This window comes from Terrapene carolina, unplaced genomic scaffold (genome assembly GCF_002925995.2).
Source record: "Terrapene carolina triunguis isolate 2854851 unplaced genomic scaffold, T_m_triunguis-2.0 Scaffold247, whole genome shotgun sequence".
Classification (NCBI taxonomy): Eukaryota; Metazoa; Chordata; order Testudines; family Emydidae; genus Terrapene; species Terrapene triunguis.
In genome coordinates, this window is record NW_020664598.1 from 3,933,686 (window position 1) to 3,958,662 (window position 24,977).

A 24,977-nucleotide genomic window follows, 5' to 3' on the forward strand; every position below is an offset into this window, starting at 1 on the left:
GCCATCAGCTGAGGGACTGGCGCTAACAGCCCCCCCTGGCTCAAACAGGAAGGGGCCTTCAGTTTTTAGTGCTGGGGCTCTGGACTCTGCAACTCCCCTCACAGGCCCACGGTTGTCGACCTCCAGGGCACGCTGTCTTCCTACCAGGGCTGGGCACAAGCAGCTGTCTGGTAGGGGGCCGAGGTCCCTTTTACCGGGATGAGGGGTGAGTTTGTCTTATATTAACATTGTATCAGTTTGTAAAGTTGGGCGGGGGGATAGGCTGTGACTAGACACTGTTCACAAGCTTAGAGTTTGTTGCTCTGCACACTATGCGATCAGGGGAATAAGAGACTGCGAAAGAGACAGGGCAGGGAAGGGCCTGGGACACACCTGCTGGGATTGTGATACAATCAGAAACCTGCCCCGGGGGAATACAATCCAGACTAGATTCTTGCTGTGTGACAGAAATTAGGGTCAGCCAACCAGAGCAGGAGTATGAGTCCCAGCTCCCACCCATACTCCATTCCCAGGCAAGATTAGGCACTTGGAAAGGAGACTACTGAGACACAGGGACTCCTGCTGCTCAGATTGGAAAGGCAGAGGGGAATTTGCGGGAACAGAAGTTTGATCCAGTGGTTGGCTCTGGCAGTGTCCTTTTGGCATGATAGGTAAAAGAGCCCTGACAGCCGTGGGCAAGTGTCAGGCGAAGGGAGATGTTAGTGTGTGGTGTTCTTGTACTAGTACAATTGTGTGTGCGCGTGTGTGTGCAGAGGGAGGGGGAGGGTGTGTGTGAAATCTTCATCATTTAGGACTTTTAAAGGCAGACTGTACAAACCACTAGCAAATGGACCTGTGCCAGGACAAACATGCATTGGCAGGGGTGTGTGTGTGGGGGTGCTAGATGATTTAATGGCTCTGTTGGCTGGCTGCTTTCTGTGATTCACGGAGTTTACTTAGGGCATCATCACAGCCCTGCCCTGGAGGCACCTCGCCCCCGCCTATGGAGCTGCACTTTGCTATTTGTGCAGTGGGGAAGACCCTCCTCCCCCAGGTCTGCTGTGTGTGTGTGGAGGGGAGGAGATGGGGGACGGGAGAAGGAAATTCAGTCTCCCTGTTCACTCAGACTAGACAATGCTTTTATAGACACCACGCTGCCCTCCCCTGGCACCTGGAGCAGTTCAGCTCAGCCCTACCTGGAGGAGGTCATGGGGGAGGCGGGGAAAGGGAATTCAGCCTCCAGAACTAGCCTTAGGGTATGTCTACACTACGGGATTAATCCGAATTTAGATAATTCGAATTTGGGAAACAGGTTGTATAAATTCGATTGTGCGCAGCCACACTAAGCACCTTAATTCGGTTTTTAACCACATTAATTCGGTAGTGTGTGGCCACACTACCCCATTAATTTAAACACAGTAATTCGGTGGTGTGCGGCCACACTAACCCTAATTCGAATTAACAAAATCGATTTAGGCGCTACTCCGCTCGTCGAGGTGGAGTACAGAAATCGATTTTAAGTGCCCTTTAATTCGAATTAACTGGCTCTGTAGTGTGGACGGGTGAAGGGTTAATTCGGATTAACGCAGCTAAATCCGAATTAAAGTCGTAGTGTAGACCAGGCCTTAGTCTTACTGCTGTGACTGCCTGTCAGGAAACTGGTTGCGTATTGAACAGTCGCAGGGCCCCCGCTTGGATTTCCTTAATGAGTGGGTAATTCAAACTCTCAAATCAATTTCCAGGAAGCAGAGTTCAACCCAGCAGCCAAACCAGCAGTGCCAATGCTTGCCCATTGGGGGCCCTAAGCAGGAATATTTTCGAGTCCCCCCCCCCAATACAAAAGCAGGCAAGTTCTCATAATAAAAAGGGAATAGGAGGCCCCCTTGAGCTGCTCGGGCCATAAACAATTGCTTAGTCTACTTATGCCCAGCTCCAGCTCCGCAGACCAGTTTAGGAGCTGGCACACACTTCAGGGGCTGCTGTTAAATTCCTCTTCTGCACAATTCTGTCTCCAAATAAATAAATTAATCACAGATGCAGAATAGAACATTAGTTGCAACAACGTTTTCCCCCAGGGCCTTCTAGCTGATAGGAAGACTGCAGGCGCTTCGTGTTCTAATTACCCCAAGTGCAACAGGCTAGAGATAATGAGCCTTGTTCTTGCTGGATTAACTCCTACTGAATTCTCAAATTGACACCCTTGCTGTGCTGTTTGGTATCGTTTAGCCCCCAGTTTAGCAAAGGGCGATTCCATTCTCACCTTGGGAGCTGCAGAGGAGGTGGTGAGCTTTGCCTAAGGTGGCAGATTGTCTTGGGTGGCCTCTCTTTCACCCTCCATTTCTGATGCCCCAGGTGGGTGATCACCTTTTGATCCTTCTGGACAGTTCTGATATTTAAGATGATTGACCTGCCATTTGGGCCTGGAGAGCTGACCCCTAGCGCCGCTCCATGTCCATGACTCCCCACTGTCACAACACAAGTTCTCCTTCCCCTTTCCAGGCCCTGAGGATGCACCAGGACAGGCTGACAGCCCCGCAGAGGAGGAGGAGGAGGAGGAGGTGTTGTGGGAGAAGATTGAGAGTGTGCGGCATCAGCTGACCCGGTCCTTGAACCCAGCAAAGCTGACGCCCTACCTGCGCCAGTGCCGTGTGATAGACGAGCAGGACGAGGAGGAGGTGCTGAGCTCATGCAGGTTCCCATACAAGAGCAATCGCACAGGTAGGAGAAAGCAATCTGTCACAGTGGGTGTGTGGAGCCCTTCTTTGCCCAAGACACCTCTGCCACTCAGTGGAGAGACCTACCATCACTGCTCCCTCATCCTTATTCCCTACAGTGACTATCCCACCCCACAGCCAGCACTCCCGCCCTGTTCCCTCGAGCGACCTCTCCCCACAGCCAGTGCTCCCGTCCCGTTCCCTCCAGTGACTCCCCCCCACAGCAAGTGCTCCCACCCTGTTTCCTACAGCGACCCCCCCACAGCCAGCACTCTTGTTCCGATGCCTACAGCGACTCCCCCCACAACCAGCTCTCCCACCCGGTTCCCTATAGTGACTCTCCCCCTCACAGCCAGCACTCCTGCCCCATTCCCTCCAGCGACCACCCCGCTCACATAGCCAGCATTCCCACCCCATTATCTCCAGCGACCCCCCGCCCCAGTCAGCGCTCCCGCCTCTTTCCCTAAAGCGACCCCCTCACAACCAGCGGTCCTGCCTCGCTCCCTCCAGTGACACCCCCCCATAGCCAGTGGTCCCACCCTCTTCCCTACTGCCCTGATCTTAAAAATGGGGGAAACTGGTGAATTTACTCCTTGGTACAGTGATGTCATTACACCTGGTTGCTCATGGGTTTAGCAGTGCCTTGCTCCTGTGTTGCTCTGTCTCTTTTAGGACACTTGATGGATATCCTTCGATGTCGAGGAAAGCGAGGCTACGAAGCCTTCCTAGAATCCCTGGAGTTTTATTACCCAGAGCACTTTACCCGGCTGACAGGAAGGGAGCCAGCGCAGCGCTGCTCTATGATCCTAGGTAGAGACGCAGCCCCCTTCTCCCTCCCCAGCTGTGCAGTGGCTTAGAGAAACCTGTGTGAGGAACCCAGGCACCCTGAACCCCGGGTCAGGGAGAGTCCTGCGTGTGTGAGGATCCCAGGCACACTGAGCCCCCGGTCAGGGAGAACCCTGTGTGTGTGAGAATCCCGGGCACCCTGAGCCCCCGGTCAGGGAGAACCCTGTGTGTGTGAGGATCCCAGGACCCTGAATCCCGGGTCGGAGAGAGCCCAGGGTATGTGAGGAACCAGGAATGCTGTACCCTGGCTTGGGAAGAGTCCTGTGTGTACCAGGAACTGCGGCACCCTGAACCCTGGTTTGGGGGTACAGAGTGACTGAGAAGTCTGTGTCCCAGATCTAAGACAGGGTGGTAGTTGTCCCTTTCTCAGCACCCAGGAACTTTTTGCCTTTCTCTCTTCCAGATGAGGAGGGCCCCGAGGGTCTGACCCAGTTCCTCATGTTGGAGGTGAAGAAGGTGAGGGCGCAAAGGAAAGAGCACCTGGTGAGAGAGCACCAGTTAAAGGTGAAGAACCAGGCCCTGGAGGAGGAGCAGACCCGGCTGGGGCAGCGGCTGCAGGAGCTGCTGAAAGTGCAGGAGCGATGCCAGAGGCTGCGGGAGGAGTGGGACTCCAACAGCATGGAGCTGCTGCGGCTGAAGGATGAGAACTACATGCTGGCCATGCGCTATGCACAGCTGTGTGAGGAGAAGAACCTGGCCGTGCTGCGGAGCCGGGACCTGCAGCTGGTGGTATGGCAGGGTGGGAGAGCGGGCGCTTGGCGGTTAGTGGGTGAGAGGAGTGCTTATTACTGGGCATGGGCATGGGTTAGGCTGCAGACTAGGGTGTGATGGGTGTTCCCCTCGGCAGGACCGGCTCCAGGGTTTTTGCCGCCCCAAGCGGCTGAAAAAAATAAATAAAAAAAGTCGCAATCGCGATCGGCGGCACTCCAGCGGCAGCTCCACCGTGCCGCTTTCTTCTTCGGCGGGAATTCGGCAGCAGGTGCTTCCCTCCTAGAGGGACCCGCTGCCGAATTGCCGCGGAATAGCCCGACGTGCCGCCCCTTCCCCTTGGCCGCCCCAAGCACCTGCTTGCTGGGCTGGTGCCTGGAGCCGGCCCTGCCCTTCGGGGGTGTGTGGAAGGGTGAGTGTGTATGTTCTGTGTTGGTACTGCAGGCAGGATGAGTGTCGGGGGGGGGGGGGAATGAATGAGTGTATGTGTGCTAGTGGCTGAGGTTGTGTATTTAATGTGTTGTGGATATTAGTGTTTCATTGAAAATGTGTGTGTTCAGTTGCATATTAGTATGTGATGGTGAGTTTTAGTATGTATGTGTATCAGACATTGCTCTGTCAGCGTGTCTGTACGTGTAATCTGTGCTGTGTATGCTTGTTGTGGTGTACTGCATGTTGCTGTGTGTGTACTGGGTGTTCTCTGGGTGTTGCTCTGTGTGGGTTGGTGTTATATTTATTCTCTCCACTTACATAATGTCCATATCCATTTCTCTGTAGGAGGGAGCGTGGGTGTCTAGCTGTGTGTGTGCACTAGGCTCTGGGTGTATCTGTGCGAGGTGCTCTGGACTGCCTGGCATTGGGTGTGGTTACTGAGGTGCCGGGCACAGAGCCCACCCTACACCTCCTCTCCCCTCAGATGACGCCAGGGGGAAGGAATTCATGACACGTGCCCTGGTTACCATGCTTTCACCTCCAGCAATTACACACCCACTTCCTCTGTCTCAGATAGGACGGCTGCACCTTGAGTTCACCTATTTACAACCCTGTCCTTGGTAACACCTGTTCCTTGGGTTGTTCTAGTGCCAGGCTCCCACACAGCCCTGCCAATGCTCCTCCCTGTGGTGCTGCCCGCCCCCCTGCTATTCTAGGGCTGGGCCCCCATACACAGCCCTGCCCATGTCCCTCACCTCACTCCAGCCCTGCTCATACTCTGCTCTTTCAGCCCTGGGATCCCCACACAGCTCTTGCCCATGTCCCTCACTCTTGACTAGCATCCCTCTGCTATAGCAATCCTAGGCCTCTTCTGAGCACAGGCAGCTGGATTGTTTGTGGGTTTGGTAATATGGACAAATACCCATCAGAGAGTAGGGTGAGACCCACGGTCACAGTCTGGCCCAGTCCCCCTCTCTGGATGGACACCAGGATGTGATGAGTGGACCCAACCGCTGGATCCCATGTGCTGCTAACCTCCCTGGGCCTGGGTAGTGACTGGTCACAGTCTCTGGGTCTCTCAGGGTATGTCTACACTGCAATAAAACAACCATGGCTGGCCAGGCTGGGCTGCAAGGCTCTAAAATTGCAGTAGATATTCAGGTTTAGGCTGAAGCCTGGGCTCTGGGATCCTCCCCACCTCGTGAGATCTCCAAGCCCAGGTTCCAGCCCAAGCCCAAAATGTGAACAGTGCAGTTTTATAGCTCCACAGCCCCAATCCAGCAAGCCTGAGTCAGCTGACTTGGGCCAGGCAGGGGTCGTCTACTGTAGTGTAGACATACCCTCGGTCATGCTCCTAGGTGCAGACCCCATGTCTGACACCTTTCCTGGGCAGTAGGATCCTGCCTAGACCCCAGAACCAGTGCTCCACCCTCCTGAATCCCCCCCCCCCACTTGCTTAGATACATTTCCCCAGAGCCCACCAGACTATGAAAGCTGGTTTCTTGATTAACCCCTTCAGAGACGACAAAAGAAAGGCAGGAAAACAAGGAACACAGGTTTAGCATGGGAATTTCTTAGCCACAGAGACTTTACTCTTAACAAAGCACGCTCAAGAGTCACAGATTTTTGGAAAATAACAAATAGTTCAGAACTCAGCCATGCAACTCTGATCTCACCCTGTCTGTGAGTCCTGGGTTTGGTCAGCATCCTTCAACTAGTCAGCCCTTCCTGCCTCCTTAACCTGGTCTTCTGATGATGGATGGGGCCTTGCTCAGAGAACCCCCTTTCTGAAATATAGCCTCTATTCTCTTTGGTCAGGTGGCCAGCAGGAGAAACTGCAGCTCTCCCAGCCATGTGCTCTAGCTGGGAAATTCCAGCTCCTCCTCGCCAGTCCGACCGCTGTGCGGAGAGGTCATTGCTCCAGGGGCTGGCCGGTCATTGAGAGACAATGAAAGCTGATGGGGCTAGATTGCTCTGTTTTAGCTTCACAGAGTCATTCCACTAGGTGCCAAGCACCTACTACCAAATGGATGCTCTAATGCAGAATAGAGGTTGCAATACAATATGACTGTTACAATACAAAAGTGGCAGTCACTTAAACTGGGGCTCACAGTTTGGTACAGACCTAGCCTACTCTGTCTCGCCCACCAAACCCCTTTCACTTGAGAGCTAAGTCAGAAGAGATCCCCCCAGACCCTGTAGTTGTACAAGGCTTTCCCCACCGTGCTGTCTCAGCCCTTACTCTCATTACTCCCAAGCCCTCTCCCTGTGTGCCAGCCTCCCCGCTTCGCCCCATGACACCTAAGGCAGAGGCGGTGGGCGTGAGGCTGTCTTTGTTCTCCCTGCCCCAGGTGGACCAGCTGAAATGTAAAGTTAGCAGCCTGGAGGAAGAGTGCAGGCTGCTGAGGAAACACGCGTCCGCTGGGCCCCAGCGAGAGGCAGAGGAACGGGGTCCACCTGACACAGTGCCTGAGCTGCAGGCCGAGAACCAGAGGCTGACGGCCTCACTCCAGGAGCTGCAGAGCATGCTGCAGGTACCAGCGTGGGCAAAGGGAGAGAAGCATTGGTGGATTAGCCACTGGGCCAACGGGGCCCCTGGAAAAATGGGTGCCCCTGTGCCCCGCCACACTCCGCCCTGCGCTCCTGCCAGGGAGTGGGGGCACCGGGGGGCAGGAGGGAGAGAAGATGGACGGGGGGACTGCAGGCAGAAGGGGTAGGGAGGGGCTGCCACTTGCTCTGGCCCAGGGCCCCACAACCCCCTAATCCGCCATTGAGAGAAGGCTGGGTGACCCTGACTCCTCCATGGCTGGACTGCCAGGGGGGCTGAGAGCTATGTCCTGCATGGACACGGTCTCACCCTAATAGGGAAGGGCTCTGGAGTGAGAGAGGGCTGGGGCTGAGGCCCACCCCCATGTATCAGGTAGGGATGGAAGAAACTAGGGGTAGTGCTGAGCTCCCTGGTGGGTCATGTTGTTAAGGAGGAGCTGGAGGAGCTCCGGGTGATGCATGTGGAGAGGGGCTGAGGGAGTGGAGTGGAAGGAGGGAAGATGGTGAGGGATGAATAGGGTTACTGGGTAGAGACTGGATGGAAGGAGTGTGGAGTGAGAGATAGTTTGATCCCTCTTGCAGATCTGCCAGCTCTGCTCCGTGTCTCTACATCTCCCTTCCCTCCTCTGCTGCTTCACCATTACCACCCCGTATGCCTGGAGCAGCCTCTCTCCTCCATGATAGCTCCCATCCCCTCCTTGAAATCCTTCCTCAGAGTCACTCAGCTCCCATTCCAAGGCTGATCTCGGCGTGGGTGCTCCCTGTGGCGTCCTCTGACCAGCCGGCCCCACCATGCAGCAGGGTGGATCTCTGCAGTATGGAGGTGGGCATTAGGTTCTGCCCGTCACCAGTTTTGCCCTTCGTTTTGGTGTTCGGCCCACTGAAGCTGTCTCCTTGTGTCCCTCTCTGGGACTGAGCAGTGCTGAAGGCAGTCAGCCTAGACTCTGCTCTCCTCCATTTGGCAGTGTTTTCAATACAGCTGTTTCCACGGTGGGGAAAACCGATACAAAGCTCAGATTTATTTACAGAGTCTAACAATAAGCAGAGGCTATAGCCAGAGACACCAGACTAGAAAGGGAACCTGGCACCAAGCATGACAGCATAACAGCCCCCAGGACAATGGGATAGAAGGACCAACACCCAAGGGCATACTGGAATAGCAAACTAAACCCATGCTGAATTCTGAACAGCAACAAGGTCCCTGTCTAAGATCGAACCCTCAGACTCTCTTGGTCCCTGTCTCTGGTTTGGTGCTCGGAGGATCCTTAGCAGTCCAGGTTTGCAGATTTACACCTGAGGTGAGGTCTCAGGGGGAAGGGGCGGGGCCACAGTTCAGATGCCGGTGGCCCCCCCACACTTTTAGGGACCTTCTTCTGCTCCTTCACTAAGTACTCAGGGGACAGGCTTGTTAAGGCACTGGACTGGGACTCAGGAGACCTGGGTTCATTTCCTGGCTTTGCCACAGATTCTGTGTGTGACTGTGGGCAAGTCACCTGATCTCTCTGTGCCTCAGTTTTCCACAATAACCCTTCCCTTGTCTGTTTGGAGCGTGAACTCTTCAGGGCGGCGCTTAGCACAAGAGGGCCCTGATCTCAGCTGGGTGCTGCCGTAATAAAGGTGACCATAACAACACTCAATTGTCAGCCCCTTTAGCAGATGAGCCTGAGGCTGCCCCTAGCTGGGAGCATCCCTTGGTGCCTGTGTTTAGGCTACTCCGCTCTCTCGTCTCCTAGGCAGCGAGTGAGGCCCAGGCGCCGGGCTCCCAGCGGATCCTCCTGGACATTCTGGAGCATGACTGGAAGGAAGCACAGGATGAACGGCAGGAGCTGTGCCAGAAGCTCCACTCCGTGCAGAACGAGCTGCAGTGGGCTGAGGAACTAAGGGATAAGGTATCCCCCCTCCCCCGGTACAGCTGAAGAGCGGGGCCTTCTGGAGCAGGGATATTTGCCCCCGGGTAGGAGTGACACTCTGATTCCTGTCCCCAGTACCTGCAGGAGGTGGAGAACCTGCAGCTGAAGCACCGGACTCTGCAGAAAGATTGTGATCTGTACAAACACCGGATGAACACGGTGCTGTCTCAGCTGGAAGAGATCGAGAAGGAGAGGGATCAGGTGAATTGTCCTCCCATCCAGAGTCCCCTTCCCCAGTAGGAGAGGGGCCGAATCTCCACTCCTGATTCCCCAGAGTCCTCTCTAGCCTCCACCGGGAGGAGGCTAACTCTGCGTGCCTGAGGCCTATAGTCACCTCTTCCCCTCTCACCCTTAGTGCTCTCTCCATTGCTGGCAAGTTTTCAATCAGGATTGGCTGCTTTTCTAAAAGATCTGCTCCGGGAATTATTCCGGGGAAGGTTCTGTGGTCTGTGTTATGCAGGAGGGCAGACTAGAGCATCACAATGATCCTTTCTGGCCTGGGGATCTGACTCTCTCCCTGCAGGCTATCCAGAGCCGAGATAGGGTGCAGCTGCAGTACTCCCAGAGCCTGGTCGAGAAGGACCAGTACCGCAAACGGGTTCGGGCCCTGGAGGAGGAGCGAGATGAGCTTCGGAGCAAATTCAGCCAGGCGGAGGGTGTGGAGAGCACTCTGGAGGCACAGCTGCAGCAATGCCAAGGCAACCGGGATGTGGGCATGACGGTGAGTGACAAGGAGCGGGTGGGGACGTAGAAGGAAAAGACCCTGAGGGAGGGGAGGCTGGGGAGGAGACCCTGAGTGGAAAGGGAATGGGAAGAGAAGAAGGGAGGAGCTGAGGGGTCTCTAAAGGGCCTGGGCATAGAGGGGACCAATGACCTTCTCACTGGGTCCCTTCCTTCTCTCTCAGGTGGGCACCTCCTCCTACTCCCTCTGCTCCAACTTAAGTAGCACCTGGAGCCTGAGCGATAACCCCTCCCCCCTAGGGAATGGAGTCATGGACACGCTGGGTGTCCCCGCCATCACCTTTCCAGGGGACTCCACACACCACAGCATGGTAAGAGCAGGGGGCCTTAGCCTAAACCCTGCAGCCCCTCTGCAGAGCGGGTCCGTGTTGGCGTGACCCCGTTTCACAAGGCACAGAGGGGCGGGGGCTTGCCCGAGGTCACCCAGTGGGTCAGTATCAAAGCTAGGAGCAGAGCCCAGGAGCTCCCAGTGTAGTGTTCAGAGGGGGCTCATTCCTGGGGAGCAGACCAGCTCCCCAAAACCCACCCGTGCCCCTAAGTGCTCACTACTCTTGGGCACAGCGATCAGTAGCTCTTGTACCTGGTTCCCTAGTTAGTATCACTGTGGATGTGATTTTCAGTCACACACAAAAAGCTACGGGAGCAATCCAGGCTCCATTGAACGCAATGGTAAAACTCCCATTGACTTTAATGGGGCTAGGATTTCACCCCGATCCTTAGAAACGCCTACTCCTTGGCAATATCCTGCAGTGACAAGTTCCATGGGTTAATTACACAGAGTCCTTGCTCTGCTTGTGCCCGTTGCCTTTACAGCTCATCCCTTCTGTGTTACAGTGGAGGATGAATATGAGGACCTGATGGGTATTTCTTTTACATCCCCCCGCCCCTCCATCAGACCTACCCATGGCCTCGGCTGAGACCACACCACTTGTCGGACAGATTGCAAAGGGATGGGGACTTAGTGAGGTGCAGCATCTTGTCTCATGTCTGCAGAGACCCTTCCCCCATCTCCTGGGGTGGCAAGCCCTGGCAGAGCCCCCAGGAACAGAGCAGGGGTGGAGAACAAATGGGCACTGAACAGGGATAGGGTGACCAGACAGCAAATGTGAAAAATTGGGACAGGGGGTGGGGGGTAGTGGGAGCCTATATAAGAAAAAGACCCCCAAATTGGGAATGTCCCTATAAAATTGGGACATCTGGTTACCCTAAACAGGAATGTGGTGCCAGCAGCTCTGGCTGGGATCTGAAGGCGACCCACCCGAAGAGGAGCGGGATGGGGGTGCCCCTGGCACTGGGCTGAGGGCGACTCTGAATGGTGGGTGTGGTGCAAGATGGTGTCTCTTGCTCTGTTCAGGAGGTGACTCCAGAGAGCGAGAAGGACATTAACCGCCTTTCCACCTTCCCCTTCCCGCCCTGTGCTGGCTCCATCATCCGACGGCAGCGGGAAGATGGATCCGTGCCCTTCAAAAGGTAACACATGGAGTCCTGGCCCTTCCGTACCTCACTGAAATCCCTTACAGGTCGCTTCGGTTCCAGCGTCCCCAGCAGGCGCCACCACAGGCAGGGGCCCCGGTTGAGGGGACATAGCAGCTACTTCAGCCCCAGCTTCTGGCAGCAAGGGATGCTGTACAGGCAGGGGCAGAAGTGATGGCTGAGGGGAGCGCCAAGGTACTGCTGTCCTGTAAACTATGAACTGGGAAAGTATGTGCCGGAGCACACACTTCACAGACTAGGAAAACATGCCCTTGGCTGCCGAAAATTTGAGAATCATTGCAGGGTGCAGGAGTGCTGGCTGGGAGGGAGGGAAGGATGCAGGAGCGCAGCTACTGGGGAGAGGAGCACCAACATTCAAGGGTGCTAGAGCAGTGACTGCTCATGGAGAGGGTGTCTCTGAGAGGAAGGGTGTTGGCAGCGTGGGATGTGTGTGGGGAAGAGCGGAGTGAAGAGGCTGTACTGGCTGTGTGGGGCGGAGGGCCGTGCAGCGCTGGCTGTGTGGGGCGGGGGTGGGGGGTGGGCCATACTGGCTACGTGGGGGTAGAGGGCAGAGGGGCAGGCAATGGCTGTGTGGGGTCGGGAGAGAGCAGAGGGGTGGGCTGGGTTGGCTGTGTGGGGTGGAGGGTTGTGCAGCGCTGGCTGTGTGGGGCAGGGGAAGAGCGGAGGGGTGGGCCACTCTGGCTGTGTGGGGTCGGGGGAGAGCAGAGGGGCGGGCTGCGCTGGCTGTGTGGGGTGGAGGGTTGTGCAGCGCTGGCTGTGTGGGGTTGGGGGAGAGCAGAGGGTTGCGCAGCGCTAGCTGTGTGGGGTGGGCCATGCTGGCCACGTGGGGGTAAAGGGTGGACGGGCGGGCCACGCTGGCTGTGTGAGGTCGGGGGAGAGCAGAGGGTTGCGCAGCGCTGGCTGTGTGGGGCGGGCCATGCTGGCCACGTGGGGGTAGAGGGTGGACGGGCGGGCCGCGCTGGCTGTGTGGGGTGGGGGGAGAGCAGAGGGGCGGGCTGTGCTGGCTGTGTGGGGTGGGGGGAGAGCAGAGGGGCGGGCTGTGCTGGCTGTGTGGGGCGGGGGGGAGAGCGGAGGGGCGGACCATGCTGGCTGCGTGGGGGTAGGGAGTGGAGGGGCAAGCCATGCTGGCTACAGGGAGAGCGGGCCGCGCTGACTGGGGTGGGAAGGTACCACTAAGGAAGCCCAAGCTGCTGGGAGAAATGGGGTTGCAGCCCTGGCTGCAGCGTGGGAGGGTGCCCGTTTGGAAGGGTGAGGGAGTGCTGGCTCTGGGCGGGAGCTGCTGGGGAAATGGTGCAGAGCACAGGCTGTAGGGGAGCTGCTGTGGGGAGCCATGCAGGCATAGCAGGTGCATATCATGACACTGGTATTAGAAACACTGTTGCCTGGTGATTCCCGTTTGTGTTTCTCTGTCCATTCCAGCCTGTCCTGCGGGTCTTTTGGCAGCATGGAGGACATCACAGGTATCCGCAATCATGACTTTTCCAGAAGGACTTTCCTGGGAACTACGTGAGGGGAGAGACAAGGGAGAGAGGGGACAGGGAGCCGGCGCCAGTGCCTTCCATCAATGAAGCAAGCTGCAAGGCTGTGCACCCACTGGGGGGCACCATTGCCCCATGCTTCCCCCGTCAGCCACAGTAGCAGTCTCTGGAGGGCCCGCCTGTCTCCTGCGGAGCTTTTAGGATATTCTGGTCTGGTATATGTAATTTATAGAGGGTTTTATTGATGGAGATTCGATTCAGAGTCAGAGGGGTAGGAATGGGAAGAGATAAATGCTTCAGCTTCGAGTTGTTATCGGTTCTTGGTGACGGGCTGTAACTCTCAAGAGCATGTCCCACTGTATATCTCGGGCCTGGCTGGATTTGTGGCACGGTCTAGTGTTCTGGCTCTCCAGCTGGGTGGTTACAGGCTACCTGGGTTCTGCTGTCAACCCCTGGCTTGTGTGGGGGAGTTGCCTGTACTCAGAGTCCTGGCCCAGGAGCCCAGTGCAGGTTCTAGCCCTCCTTCCATCCACAATTTACCTGTCTCACTCCAAACACCCTGTAGGTAGGACAGACCCTGAGCTGGGCTCCTGCAGGATTCTGTGTCTATGCAGTCGTCAGTGGTGACTTGCTCTCTACTCTCCCTCTCTCTTTTCTAGGGAGTGTGACCACTACTGTTTCATCGGCCGGTCTCTCCTCCCTTTCCAGCAGTGCATGCACCAGGGTGAAGTCGGAGATCTGCTTGTCCGCCATCTCTGACCAGAAGGAGCTCATCAGGTGTTGCTTTCCTTTCATTGACTCATCCTTGGGTTAGGCTTGGTGCTGGGGAAGGTGAAGGATTTCATCTCCTGAACACTGAGGCAATGGAGGATCCCACTCCCTGTCTTGGGGTGGTCTCCCCATTCTGTCATTTCTGGGCTTTCCCAGATGGGACCATGGCCCTATCTGGAAGGGCCGTTTTCTGATGGGATGAGAGGAGGGACACGGTTCCTTGCAAAGACAATAGGCTTGAATTTCCCATTGTTGTTTTCTCCCTCACCAGATCCCTGGTGGTGCAGCTGTCTAGCATGGATCACCTGACCAACCCAGTGCCCCAGCACAGGGGGCTTGGAGGGGACATCTCCATCCTGGGGGGGAACAGAACAGGGATTTATGTCCAGTGGGTGAAGCCAGGTTCAGAAGCTGAGAGTACAGGACTGCGCGAGGGCTGCCGGCTCCTAGAGGTGAGTCTGGAGATTGTCACGCTATATTGAACCACAGTCCATCTTAAACAGCAGACATTTATTAAACAAGTCGGCTACAACTACAACATAAACAACCGGGTCTCTGCACCGCTTGAGTCCCTGCTTTGTCTCCCTTGTTCACCGGGAGCCAATCTCTGCCTATGTGGCACACAGAAACAAGTGGTTGAATAATATAATGGTAGTGAGCATATCAATACAGGTCTGTTTAGATACTGAATCTTTCTGGAATGAGTGGCTGTAGGGTATCTTCCAGTCGGGGCAGTGGCAATACTGGGACCATAATACCACCATATATTTCCTTAGTGCCTGCCATCCTGCAGGTCCCAAAGCACTTCCAAGGCTGGCTCACTCCCCACTGCAGCCATTCTGCCTCAGTGACAACTCCCATGTTTTGTAGGAAGTTATGTGGAGAAGAACTGCTCCAGTGGAAGTGCCTTGGGGTATTTATGTTGGCAGAATATAATTACCTGACTTGCAGTTTGGCCAGGCCACTTGAATGAACAGCCCTGCTCTTCGAAAAAACACTCTCTTTTACAACCTTTGACATGCACCTCCAGCAACATGGCTCCATGCTGGGATACTGACTAGGAGGGAAGAACATCTCCTCTTGAATGTCCAGTACCTGAGTGGTCTCCCATCTGAGTATTAACAGCACCTGATGCTGCTTAGTTGGAGAACAGGGTGGGTGGTGCTGGTGGCCTGTGATACACAGGAGGTCAGACAGGATGCTCTGGTGGTCCCTTCTGGCCTTAAACTCTATGGCTGTATGAACATCAGAGCCCAAAGCACCATGGGCTGCATGGGGTTATAAGGTTTGACAGTCAGAGGGGAGCCACAGTATGAAGAGCATTGGGGAACGGTGTGAGCCATCTAGGCCAGCAGCAGAGGCTTTAGAGGAAGGTGCAAGAAATTCTGTAGTAGGCAGCTGTAGGGTATCCTGCTGTCAGGGATGGTTTCCCCCTGGCTAGAGGCTGGGCTAAGCCCTGCATCATGATGATTTCAGTCCCTTCCAAAGCTCTCAATTGTTCTTTAGCCCTACTGGGGCGCTGGGCGGAGGGAGCTGGGAAGTGGAGAAGGAAGGCCTATCATCTAATGGCGCAAGCTGGTCTGTGTGTCCTGTTGTAGTCACCACCTCTCCCTCCTATCCTTCTTTCCTTGGCAGCTGAGGGGGACTTTGCCGAATGGGCAGGTGCTGTCCCTGGAAAACTGCACACGGGAGGTAGCTTACCTGAGCCTGCTGCACTGGGATGACCCAGCTGGTCTCATCTTTTTGCCTGATGTGCACGGTAAATTCCTGTGGCTGCCGCTTGTCTTGGGCGTAATGATGGTCGTCAATGGGGTAAAAGCTCCCCTGCCCTTCCAGGGTGAGATGGGGAATTCAACCTCCTTGTCCATTCAGCCCAGAGCAACCCAAGTCCTGGGCTCTGTCCCTCCCTACCATAAGACCCCCCCCACCCTGCCTCAGAGGAGAATCGCCATGTTCGTTCAGTTCCAGGCTTTGTCTTCACACCAAGGCCCATGTGGCTGTGAATACCAGTTCATGTAGCACAGCTGTACGAGAGGCCCAGAAGTTCCAGCGATGGCTGCCAACATCGCTCCTACCTGTGTCCCTTGGAGAAGGGCCTGGGCTGTGGTGAATCTCATTCTGTCTCTCTTGTGCCAGGGTACCAGCCTCTCAAGGAGGCCTTAGAAGAAGGGAAGAAAGTGACTGGAGACTCCTTCTATATGCGTACCAATCTGACCCTCCTGGAGCAGTCTGACCCCTACTCCCTGTGCGTCAAGTGTCGGGAGATCCTGCACGTCACTGACACCATGCACAAGGGGCGGCTGGAGTGGTACTGTGCCCGCGTTGACCCCCTGACACTGCGGGACCTGGACAAGGGAACAGTGCCTAATTACAGCAGGTAATGCGGGCATAGGGAGCTGCAGTCCTTGGCGGGGAAAGCCCTCTCTTTGGGGTCTTGAGTGTGGGGAAGGAGAGTTTGTCTTCCCCCCTTTTGCCTTTGGGTTCCCAGCAGCTCTGTAGGAGTACAGGCTGTCTAGCTTCTCAAGGTCATATCACAGGGCCCCTCACCATGGCATGTAGGCACCCCCAAGAGAAGGGGTGATAGAGTATATCCCTTCCCATTGATGTTCTAACAGAGCTTTGTGGGTTCAGTGGGGTATGCCCCGTTCAGATTCTGTAGCTACCTGATGGTAATCTCTCTCCTCCCAGGGCTCACCAGCTTTTGAAGGTACAGGAGAAAGGCCAAGTGCCAGGCCGGCAGAGGGGCTGCAGGAGTAACGTAAGCTGGAGGAGAAAGTGTGTGTGTGGGTGGGGGGGATTGCAGTGCCTGTAATCTGCACTCACTCAGTGTGGCACTCTGTGTCCTGTCCACCGCTAGATGGGGACATATAGGGGTGGATGAGCCTGCTGCAGGCTTGGCTGGCAGAGCTGGGGCTGTTGGCTCTAGTAGTAGTGGCTGATGCTTTGAGCTCCAGAGGGCCTAGGGTCAATCCCAGCATGGCATTACATGCTTATTTGACCAAGTATGCCCTGTGCCTGGATTCTCACCTCCACTGAAACATGCTGTGGGGTGAATGAAGGGGAGAGGAGAACACCTTGCTGGAGGCTGTCCGAGCCCCCTACTTGCTGTGGGAATGGGAGGAGCAGTCAGGACCATGCCGTCTACTGGAGCATGGAAATACCAGTGTTAGCTCCCCAGGCTGGGCGTGAAGAGCAGGTCTGCAGTGCTGGGTCTGGAAGAGCTGGAGTCTCAGTCTCTCGCTTCCCTGGGGTCTGGGTGCTCTGTGGGGCTGCGTGTGCCAGGCCAGGTCTCGGCCTGCCTGGGGGAATGCTCTGCAGGCAGCGCTCTGCTGTGTGGGGGTGAGGGGAGTGCCTCATGTCAGGGAGTGGGCATGGAAAGGTGGTTGGGACGGAGAGGCCTGAAATGCTGCTCTGAGCTTTGCATACTCCTCTAAACGGAGCCCCTGAACCTCCTGCGGTCTGGGCCTCCGTGCCTCCCCCGCCTGTCTCCCTTCCAATGCGAGCCCTTCCTGTGCCGGTGGAGAGCAGCGGAGCGAAGAGTTGTGTCCCTGGTCTCTCCTCCATTCTCCTCAGCTGAAGAAACGGACCCTGGGCCAGCTGCGGCTGGTGAAATCCAAACCGCCCGGGGAGCCTCCTCGGCAGCTGCTGCTGGACCCCTGCCCAGGTGAGCTGCTGCTCTGTCTGTGCCCTTCTTTGGTATAGCCCCCTAGGGGAAGGGGCTCCCTTGGGGACAAAGTCAATCCCTGTGAATAATACCTGGGGGGTCCCTGATGTGACCCCTCTGTGGCTGTTTGCCTGGGAGCAGGGCCGCCCAGAGGATTCAGGGGGTCTGGGGCAAAGCGGGGGAGCTGCGGCGTTTGTACTCACCCGGCGGCGGTCCGGGTCTTCGGCGGCATTTCGGCGGCGGGGGGCCCTTCAGTTGCTCCGTGTCTTCGGCAGCTCTGAAGGACCCGCCGCCGAAATGCCGCCGAAGACCCAGACCGCCGCTGGGCCAGGGCTCGCGGGGCCCCTGTGGGGCCCGGTGCCTGAGGCAAATTGCCCCACTTGCCCCCCCTCTGGGCGGCCCTGCTTGGGAGAGCTGGAAACACTCCCCACAGCTCCATCTTCACTATCATAGGTCGAGGGCAGACAGCCTGGCCAGCAGGTTCCTTGTGGGACTCGGAGGGCTGCAGGGGGCAGTGGGTTGATGCATCCCCCCGAGGGAGAGGAGTGCCCTGTGTGTCTCACTGCCCTGACCCTGCACAGTGATCAGGAAGTGGGGCTGGGCAGCTTTGTGGCCTACCAGGCTGAGATTGGGAGGGGTTTGGGGGAAGCAGTGGGGTTGGGGTGACAGGCGGATGGGTGTGGGTCTGGCAGTGGGTGCAGCGGTGGGGGTGATAGGTGGGTGTGGTGGGTCGGGGGCAGTGGCAGGGTGGTGGCTTTTGGGTGACAGGTGGGTCTGACAGTGGGTGTAGTAGGGGGTTGGGTGGCTGTATGTACTGGGGCGGGGGTGCATGTGGCAGGAATGGGCATGACCTGGGGAGAAAGGAACAATCTCTGTGCTGCTGACAGCTCTTAGCTCTTGTTCACTCACCTACATGTCTTCCAGACCCAGACAGGAGCCCAAAGCCCTACAGCCTCGTGCGTCCCCTGGTGGTGCAGGCCCCTCGCCCGGTGGTGCTCTCCCCTGACTGCATAGCACCCAGGCTCATCAGGAACCTGCTTGACCTGCCTACCTCGCGCCTGGACTTTCACCTGTGCCCAGCTGGTGAGCAGGAGCAGTCAGGTGACTTACCCAGAATCCCACAGGGAGTGTGTGGTGGAGTCACCCCTCCCCCTGGAACAGACCCCAGCTCTGCTGAGTTCCGGTCCCTGCGCTAATCACATCACCCTTCTTTGGGGGAAGATTGCCTTTTTCCTCCTGCTAATCTGCAGCCACTTACCAGGGAGAGGGTCTTGATGATGTTGAAGATAGGTCGTTTGTATAGTGGGGATGCTGAGAGCCATTGAACCAAACTGTAAACCCTGGATATGATGGAAACCATTTCAAGCCTGGGGATGCGGCAGCACCCCTCACCCCTAGTTCCAGCACCTATGATAGGTCGTTCCTATCTCTAGAGTTGGTGATATCCATGCCCATGGGAGGCCCTCTCCAGTCAGGTGTGGGAGCTGTCTAAGAACCCAGGAGATCTGAGATGTGCACTTACAGGTCTTTCAGGGATGGGGAAAGATGCCTCAATATCCTCCTCATCAGCCAATGCAATGGTCTCTGGCTCTTCCCACCCGGCAGCTGCTCCATCTGCCCCATCTTTCAGCCATTTCTAACCAGCTAGTGTCCCATTTTGCTTGGGCCTCTCTGAAACACCTGATGCCTCCCGTCATAATCTTGTCTGCAATTGCCTTCATCCTGCTGGAGGGCCAGCTTCCCCCCCGAGCTTTTCCGTGCCACCAGGGACCCAGCCAGTCTCTTGGTCTGGCTGGAGCATCTTCCTTTGGTTGGATGGTGGTCGCTCTAGCAGGTTCCTGCAGATTGTCCATAGCCTTCTTCCCAGGGAGCCCCCTGCCTTTGGCCTGAAGGACTGTAGCTCTGTGAGCTCTGCTAGCTCTGTCTCTTCCTCGCTTGCCTCCAGGTGACCATTGTAACCAGCCGCAGCGCCGCGCGCTCACTCTTGTTCCCGTAAGGACGTCTCTCCCTCTTGTTTTTGTTGTTTTACTGATTAGACGGCTGGTTGGGAAGCGATTTCTTTTCCCGCAAGAAATTTCTATGGGAACTAATCCCCCATCACCGCCACCCCTTTTTGTTGGTGTTTCCCTTCAGAAATGTCCAAACTGGAAAATTAAAAAAAAAAAAAAATTGGGGGGGGGGAGGGTTAAAATCTCCATTTTCCATCGCAAAGGAACCTTTTGAAAGAAAACGTTCTGCCAAGCTCCACTCACGAGCCGTGTGACTTGTGCAGCTTGTGTGCCATCCTGCGAGTGCCCTGTCCTGCACCCCTTTGACCCCACTCTCACACCACACTGTGGCGTTGGGGCGCCTATGAAAGCCCTGCCCAGGGTGAAGGTGGGTCTAATGGGCATCGTCCCTCCACATAGCCAATGCCACAATTCAGGCAACTGCGCCTGTATTCCCCCTTGTGGTCCACCCACTCCCAGGCTCCTGCCTCCTCTGCTGTCACCTCTCTTGGGCAGAGACCCGCAGCTCTCTCCCTTCTGACCAGGGTTTTTCCAGGCTGCACAGCTCCCTGCCTACACTGTGATATCCCCAGCAAGGCAGAGTGCCTCAGCAAGCCAGCTTTGCCTTCCTTCCTCCGAGGCTATACACAGTGTGATTACCCACAGTTAAGTTGCCACACCGCTCTGTCTAAGCAAGCACACTTATTCTTAAAGTAAGAGCATTACAGAGAAAACATTAAAAACAAGAAAAGAACCGACATGCCTGCTAATAAGCTGACAAGGGCTCTGGCTGGTGAGCAGCCTTTCAGATCCCACAAAGGGTTTTTCCCCTGTGTTCACAAGTTCATAACAGCTGTTAGTTCAGAACAAGCATTTCCCCCTCCCCACCATGGATCTGTGAGTCACTCTCATACCCAGTTTGGGCCTCTGATCTTGTCCTCGCGTAACAGGTGATCAGCCCACAGTGGCTTTCTTCTCAGGACCCAGCTTTAAAAGGCTGGATTTGGAGGTGAGAAGTTGCCCTCCCCTCCTCCCAAGTATTTTCCAGGGATCCCACTTGGTTTGTCTGGCATATTGTTTCAAGGAGTCTTGTGATGCTCATAACACTTCCCAGGGCTTACATGAGTCATGTGTCCTAAAGGCATTAAATACAACCCCACAATAACTGGTAAACAGCTGCATTTTTAACACAATGAACTCCTAGGATACTGAAACCTAATTCAATGAGGTTTACCGTATTTCAGTAAGGCTTGTCTAGGATACTGCACAAAATTGCCAAATCTGTCACAGCCAACCCGCTCTGCCTCCCTCTGCAGAGACCCTGGCTAATGACGAGCCAGCTGCTACCCCTTCCCGGGAGAACTGCGTGGCTCCAGGTTCCCTCCAGGACCAGAGGGAGAGCAGGAGGATCCGCACCATCCGGGAGTGCATCGGCAAGGTGCTGAGCGGAGAGCAGCAGGTTCTGGACACTGCCTGCTGGGTGGTAGTGGGGATGGGGCAGGGACGGGAGGTCCTACTGGACACTAGGAAGAGGATGGGATTATTGAATGGGGGAGAAGGAGGAAGGGAAGAGACCACTGAATGGGGAGGAGAGTAGGAGGAAGGAAAGGAGTCAATGACTTGGATGCTGGGAACCTTCAAAGGAGTTCTCCAGCCACTAGCTTCCTCCATCAGACTCCGGGGCTCCATCAAGCGTCGGGTCTGGTCCCTTTATGGAGTCCACATCAAGCCCCGTTCAAAGGGGGAGCAACAGGTGTTAATGCTAATTATGCTAAGCACTAATTAATCAGTGGGGTTTGCTCCATCCCAGCACCTTCCTCACCTTCTCCAAGAGGGGGCAGAATGAGGAAGACCTGGGCTCTGTGGAGGAAGCCCTGGAAGGCCCGGAGATGCACGCTGCACATCCGTGAGGGGAGGGAGGGGCTAGGAGGGCCCCTGGCCAGGCTGGACACACAGCCTCTTATGTATCAAATGACCCTGCTCTTTAATTCTCTGATTCCCTCTTGGGTCTAACTGTAAATCCACATATAATGGAATTACTACTGGAAAAGCAATGATATCTCACAGTGTGGGGCTTGATTTAATGTAACTGTCAGGGACTTTGGGTTATTTCTTTTCCATTTAAATCAGTAAATCTATGCAATTTCCTTGCAGAATAAACACTGCCTACTGGAGCTGGGCCTCCAGAGGGTGAGGGATCTAATTAAAAGTGAAATATACCCCATCATTATCCACGTGGAGGTCACCGAGAAGAACGTCAGGGGACTCAGGTACGGAAAGTCCTTCAGAGGACTAGCAGAGGTCATACCATGGAAAAAGAGTGACTCTGGCCCATGCTCAAAGAGAGAGCAAAGGGAAGGGGGTGGGCGTGCTGCCTGGGGGGCGGGGGAGTCTCTGGAGGGGAGGGGGGCAGGAGCCAGAGGCAGATTAAGATTTATTGGGGCCCTGGGCACAAAGAACCTTTCCCCCCCGCCCCGCCCGCCATGGGGCCCCGCCCCCTGCTCCTCCCCTTTCTCCAAGTCCCACCCCCTTGCCTGGCCAGAAGCTGAGCCATTTTGGGGAGCCCTGGATCCTCCACCTGCCCTGGGCAGCATGCCCAGGAGGGCAGGGACACGGGCTGGGGGCTGCTCTCGGGCATCCCGCCCAGGGTGGGTGGGGGGTCTGGGGCTCCACACAGCTGCCTGGCTCCCTGGGTGGCTCTTACTACAGCCTTGGGTAACCATACATCCCATTTTGGCCAGGACAGTCCTCTTTTTAAGCCCTGCCCCAAACATCCTGACTTTTTGGCAAAACTGGGCATTTGTCCCGTTTGCTCTTGTCAACTGCAAATGGGACAAATGCCCAATTTTGCCAAAAAGGGGCTCAGGGGGAGGGGGAGGGGGAGTGGCAGGGCTCGGGCCAGCTCTGTGCATGGGGAGGGGAGGAGAGGGGCTCAGGCCAGTGACTCAGCCCGCTGGGGCAATATGCTCACTGGGATTTGGCTTCTGGCCAGGGGGCAGGCCTCAGGGGGAAGAGGAGAAGCAGGGGGCGGGGCACCCACAGGGCAGAGGGGAAGTCAGCGCCTTTGGGGGTCTCCATGCACTGCCCCGCAGCTCCCATTGGCTGCAGTTCCCAGCCAATGGGAGCTGTGGAGTCAGTGTTGGGGGTGGGGGCAGTGCACAGAGACCTCTTGCCCCCCGCCCAGGGGCCGCAGGGACATGACGGCTGCTTCTGGGAGTGGAGTGGGGTCAGGGCAGGTAGGGAGCCTGCCTTAGCCCCGCTGCGCCACCGGACTTTTAGCAGCCTAAAATCTTCCAGTAGTCTCCGGGAGATAGAGCCTGATTCTGGGAGACTCCCGGCAAAACTGGGAGAATTGGCAACCCTAGGCCCCCAGTGCCCAGACCGTGGCTCTGCCCTGAAGCTCCCGCTGCCAACTGGACCTTCTCCCCCTGAGGCCCTGCCCATGCTCCACTCCCACTCCATCTCAGGCCCCACTCCTTCTCGGTCAGTCAGCCTCCTCCCCTGACATCCCTCTGTCCGCCGTTCACGCCTCTCTGCCCCCTCCCTCAAGGCATCCCTTGCCTGCTGCTTGCTCCTCCAATGGTGGGCGGGGGCGCCCCGGACGCGGGGGTGGAGAGGGGTGAGTGGCGGGTGGTTGGGGGGCCTTGGGGGAAGAGGTGAAGTGGGCAGAGGAGGAGCAAGTGATGGGGGCCCCAAGGGGAGAGGAGGGGCAGAGAGAGGAGGAGCAGGGGGCGGGGCCAGAGTATTCCGCCACTGGTGGGAGTGCTGCCTGGGTGGGGGCGAGTCACTGGAGGGAAGGGGCGGGAGCCCTGGCTGTGATACACTGGGGTACCATAGCTCTCTGGGTGGGTGATGTTTATGGCTGTTTCCCTTTCTCTGTCAGGAGCTTACTGCGGAAGCCAGGCCAGCGTGACTCTGATGTGGTGAAGCTTTGCCAGAGCGCTGAGCAGTCTCTCCACGCCCTGCCCTGCTCGTGGGCCTGTGTGGATGCCCAGTCCTGGTGCCATGCTGAAGAGCTGGTGAAAGTGGTGCGGCGCTGCATCTTCCAGGAGCAGAACAAGGTTGTGTGGGTTGAGGATGGCGAGCTGTGATCCCACACCCGGCAGAGCTGGGGCCGTGTCTTCATGTCGGGAGGCTCCATGTGGGGGAGTGGGGCGCTAGCTTCCTTTCCCAAGGGTGGTGCCTGGAGCACACTTGGCTTCTTTCCTTCATCCCCAAACTGTTTCCGAAACAGCGTGCCACTTCTCCCTGATCGGCTGCAGTGGGATGTCTTGCCATCAGTGGAGGTCTGGAAGGACAAGGTGGCCCCTCATGTGTCAGGGAGTTGGGCCCACTTCAGGCTGCTTGGAGACTGGCCAGGGTAACATGCAGACTCGGACTCCTTTCCCCTCATGTCCAGGTTTAGTGGAGGGATTTCCTTCCCCTTCCCACCAAGAATCCCCTCACAGCTTGCAGCCGCTGCTCCTCCAGGAGTGCTCTTGGCACCCAGACCCTCTGTATGGCCCAGTCATTTGGAGAATCAGACAAGAGGGGAACAGAGGGGTGTGTGTGTGTGTGTGTGTGTGTGTGTGTGTGTGTGTGTGTGACTCTCTGCCTTCTGATTGCTCCATTCCCCTTCCCCATCATGGCTCTCTCTGGCATCCTGTCTACCTCAGCTGATGTCCCGATGGAAGCGGAGGTGGTACACATGCCCAGCCACAGGCAGAGTGACACTACGTGGGGTTTGTCAGGCATCCTCAGTGGGTGGTAATTGTAATCTTTATGGTGTATAAATTGTTAATGGACCCTTTTAATTGGAAACCTGTATATAAAAGAGAATTAAATACCATTTATAATGGGAACGGAGGAGGGGCTGCTGCTTGCATTAACAGCTGGCCTGGAGTGCTGGGGGATTTCTCTCCTATCCCTACCTCATATGTCTCCTAACCTGCTCTCTCTCCTGCACAGACTCAGGCAGCTGGTCCCTCTCTGGGAAAGTCAGGGGAACATTGAGGGCGCTTGCCCGATTCTCCCAGAGCCTTCGTCCCTGTAGCTCCGGTTACCTCCGGGAGTCTGGGGCCTCCGCCATCTGGGTCCTTCTCCAGGGGAACAATAGGAGAGGGGAGAGCCAGTGGGGCTGCTGGAAGGCTGGGGCTTGCCTCACCCTTCGAACAGAGGCTGTGCTCACCCCACCGCTCTGACTCTGGAGCTGGCACCGGCTGTGCCCGAAATCCAGCCCCTCCCCCGCATCCTGCCCCCTCCTCTCACATGCTGAGGGAAAAGGGAGAACAGAGAAGCAGAGTGGGGAAGAGACAGACATGAAGGGAAGGAAGGAGAGGAGTGGAGTGGAGGGGGTCAGGAGGCAGTGTCTGTGCAGCACACTCCTGGGAGCGTGCCTGGCGTTAGAAGCACCCCTCTGGGAGCGATAGCACTCTCAGGCGTGCGGTTAGCTTGGAGAGCCCTCCCCCCATCGGTGCCAAGGCTGCTTTGCAGAGCAATTGCTGGCCGAGCTGCGGAGTCCTTCAGCACTTGGGAGAAGCTGGATGCTTGGGGAGTGCCAGGGGACCTGCAGAGGTTGAAAGGGAGGGTGGACAGCACTGGAGCTGGTATGTGCAGGCAGACACAAGGCTGGAGAAAAGTGTGGGCCAGGCAGTCTTGGGGCCCCCCTGCACAGCCCCATGCTAGGGGTGATGGGGAGCAGCATGAAGGGAGGACAGCCCTGGATG

The 24,977-nt window shown here is 56.5% G+C and overlaps 1 protein-coding gene across 2 annotated transcripts; it reads left to right on the forward strand.

Annotated features, from left to right (window-relative positions):
* On the forward strand, nt 1–23,837 carry CARD10 (caspase recruitment domain family member 10). Of its 2 annotated transcripts, XM_024200093.3 has the most exons (21): nt 1–205; nt 2,479–2,697; nt 3,366–3,503; nt 3,943–4,268; nt 7,031–7,213; nt 8,960–9,115; nt 9,212–9,337; nt 9,660–9,857; nt 10,042–10,188; nt 11,232–11,347; nt 12,791–12,831; nt 13,509–13,626; nt 13,892–14,072; nt 15,256–15,379; nt 15,757–15,997; nt 16,309–16,378; nt 17,194–17,284; nt 18,209–18,385; nt 20,589–20,710; nt 21,427–21,542; nt 23,156–23,837. In XM_024200093.3, exons 1-21 carry the CDS (start codon nt 199–201, stop codon nt 23,361–23,363), a joined length of 3,105 nt encoding a protein of 1,034 aa, XP_024055861.2. In that variant the 5' UTR covers nt 1–198; the 3' UTR covers nt 23,364–23,837. The 2 variants fall into 2 exon arrangements, with proteins under 2 accessions (XP_024055861.2, XP_029768674.1); XM_029912814.1 differs by lacking the exon at nt 1–205 and having other exon boundaries at nt 2,641–2,697; nt 18,209–18,367.
* Nucleotides 23,838–24,977: the final 1,140 nt, after the last annotated feature.

Excerpts from the sequence above, each read along its gene's own strand:
- CARD10 (XM_024200093.3), top strand. Across the intron at positions 4,269-7,030 it reads GCCGGGACCTGCAGCTGGTG|GTGGACCAGCTGAAATGTAA; the intron begins GTATGGCAGGGT and ends TCCCTGCCCCAG. Across the intron at positions 18,386-20,588 it reads TGGTGAGCAGGAGCAGTCAG|AGACCCTGGCTAATGACGAG; the intron begins GTGACTTACCCA and ends CTCCCTCTGCAG.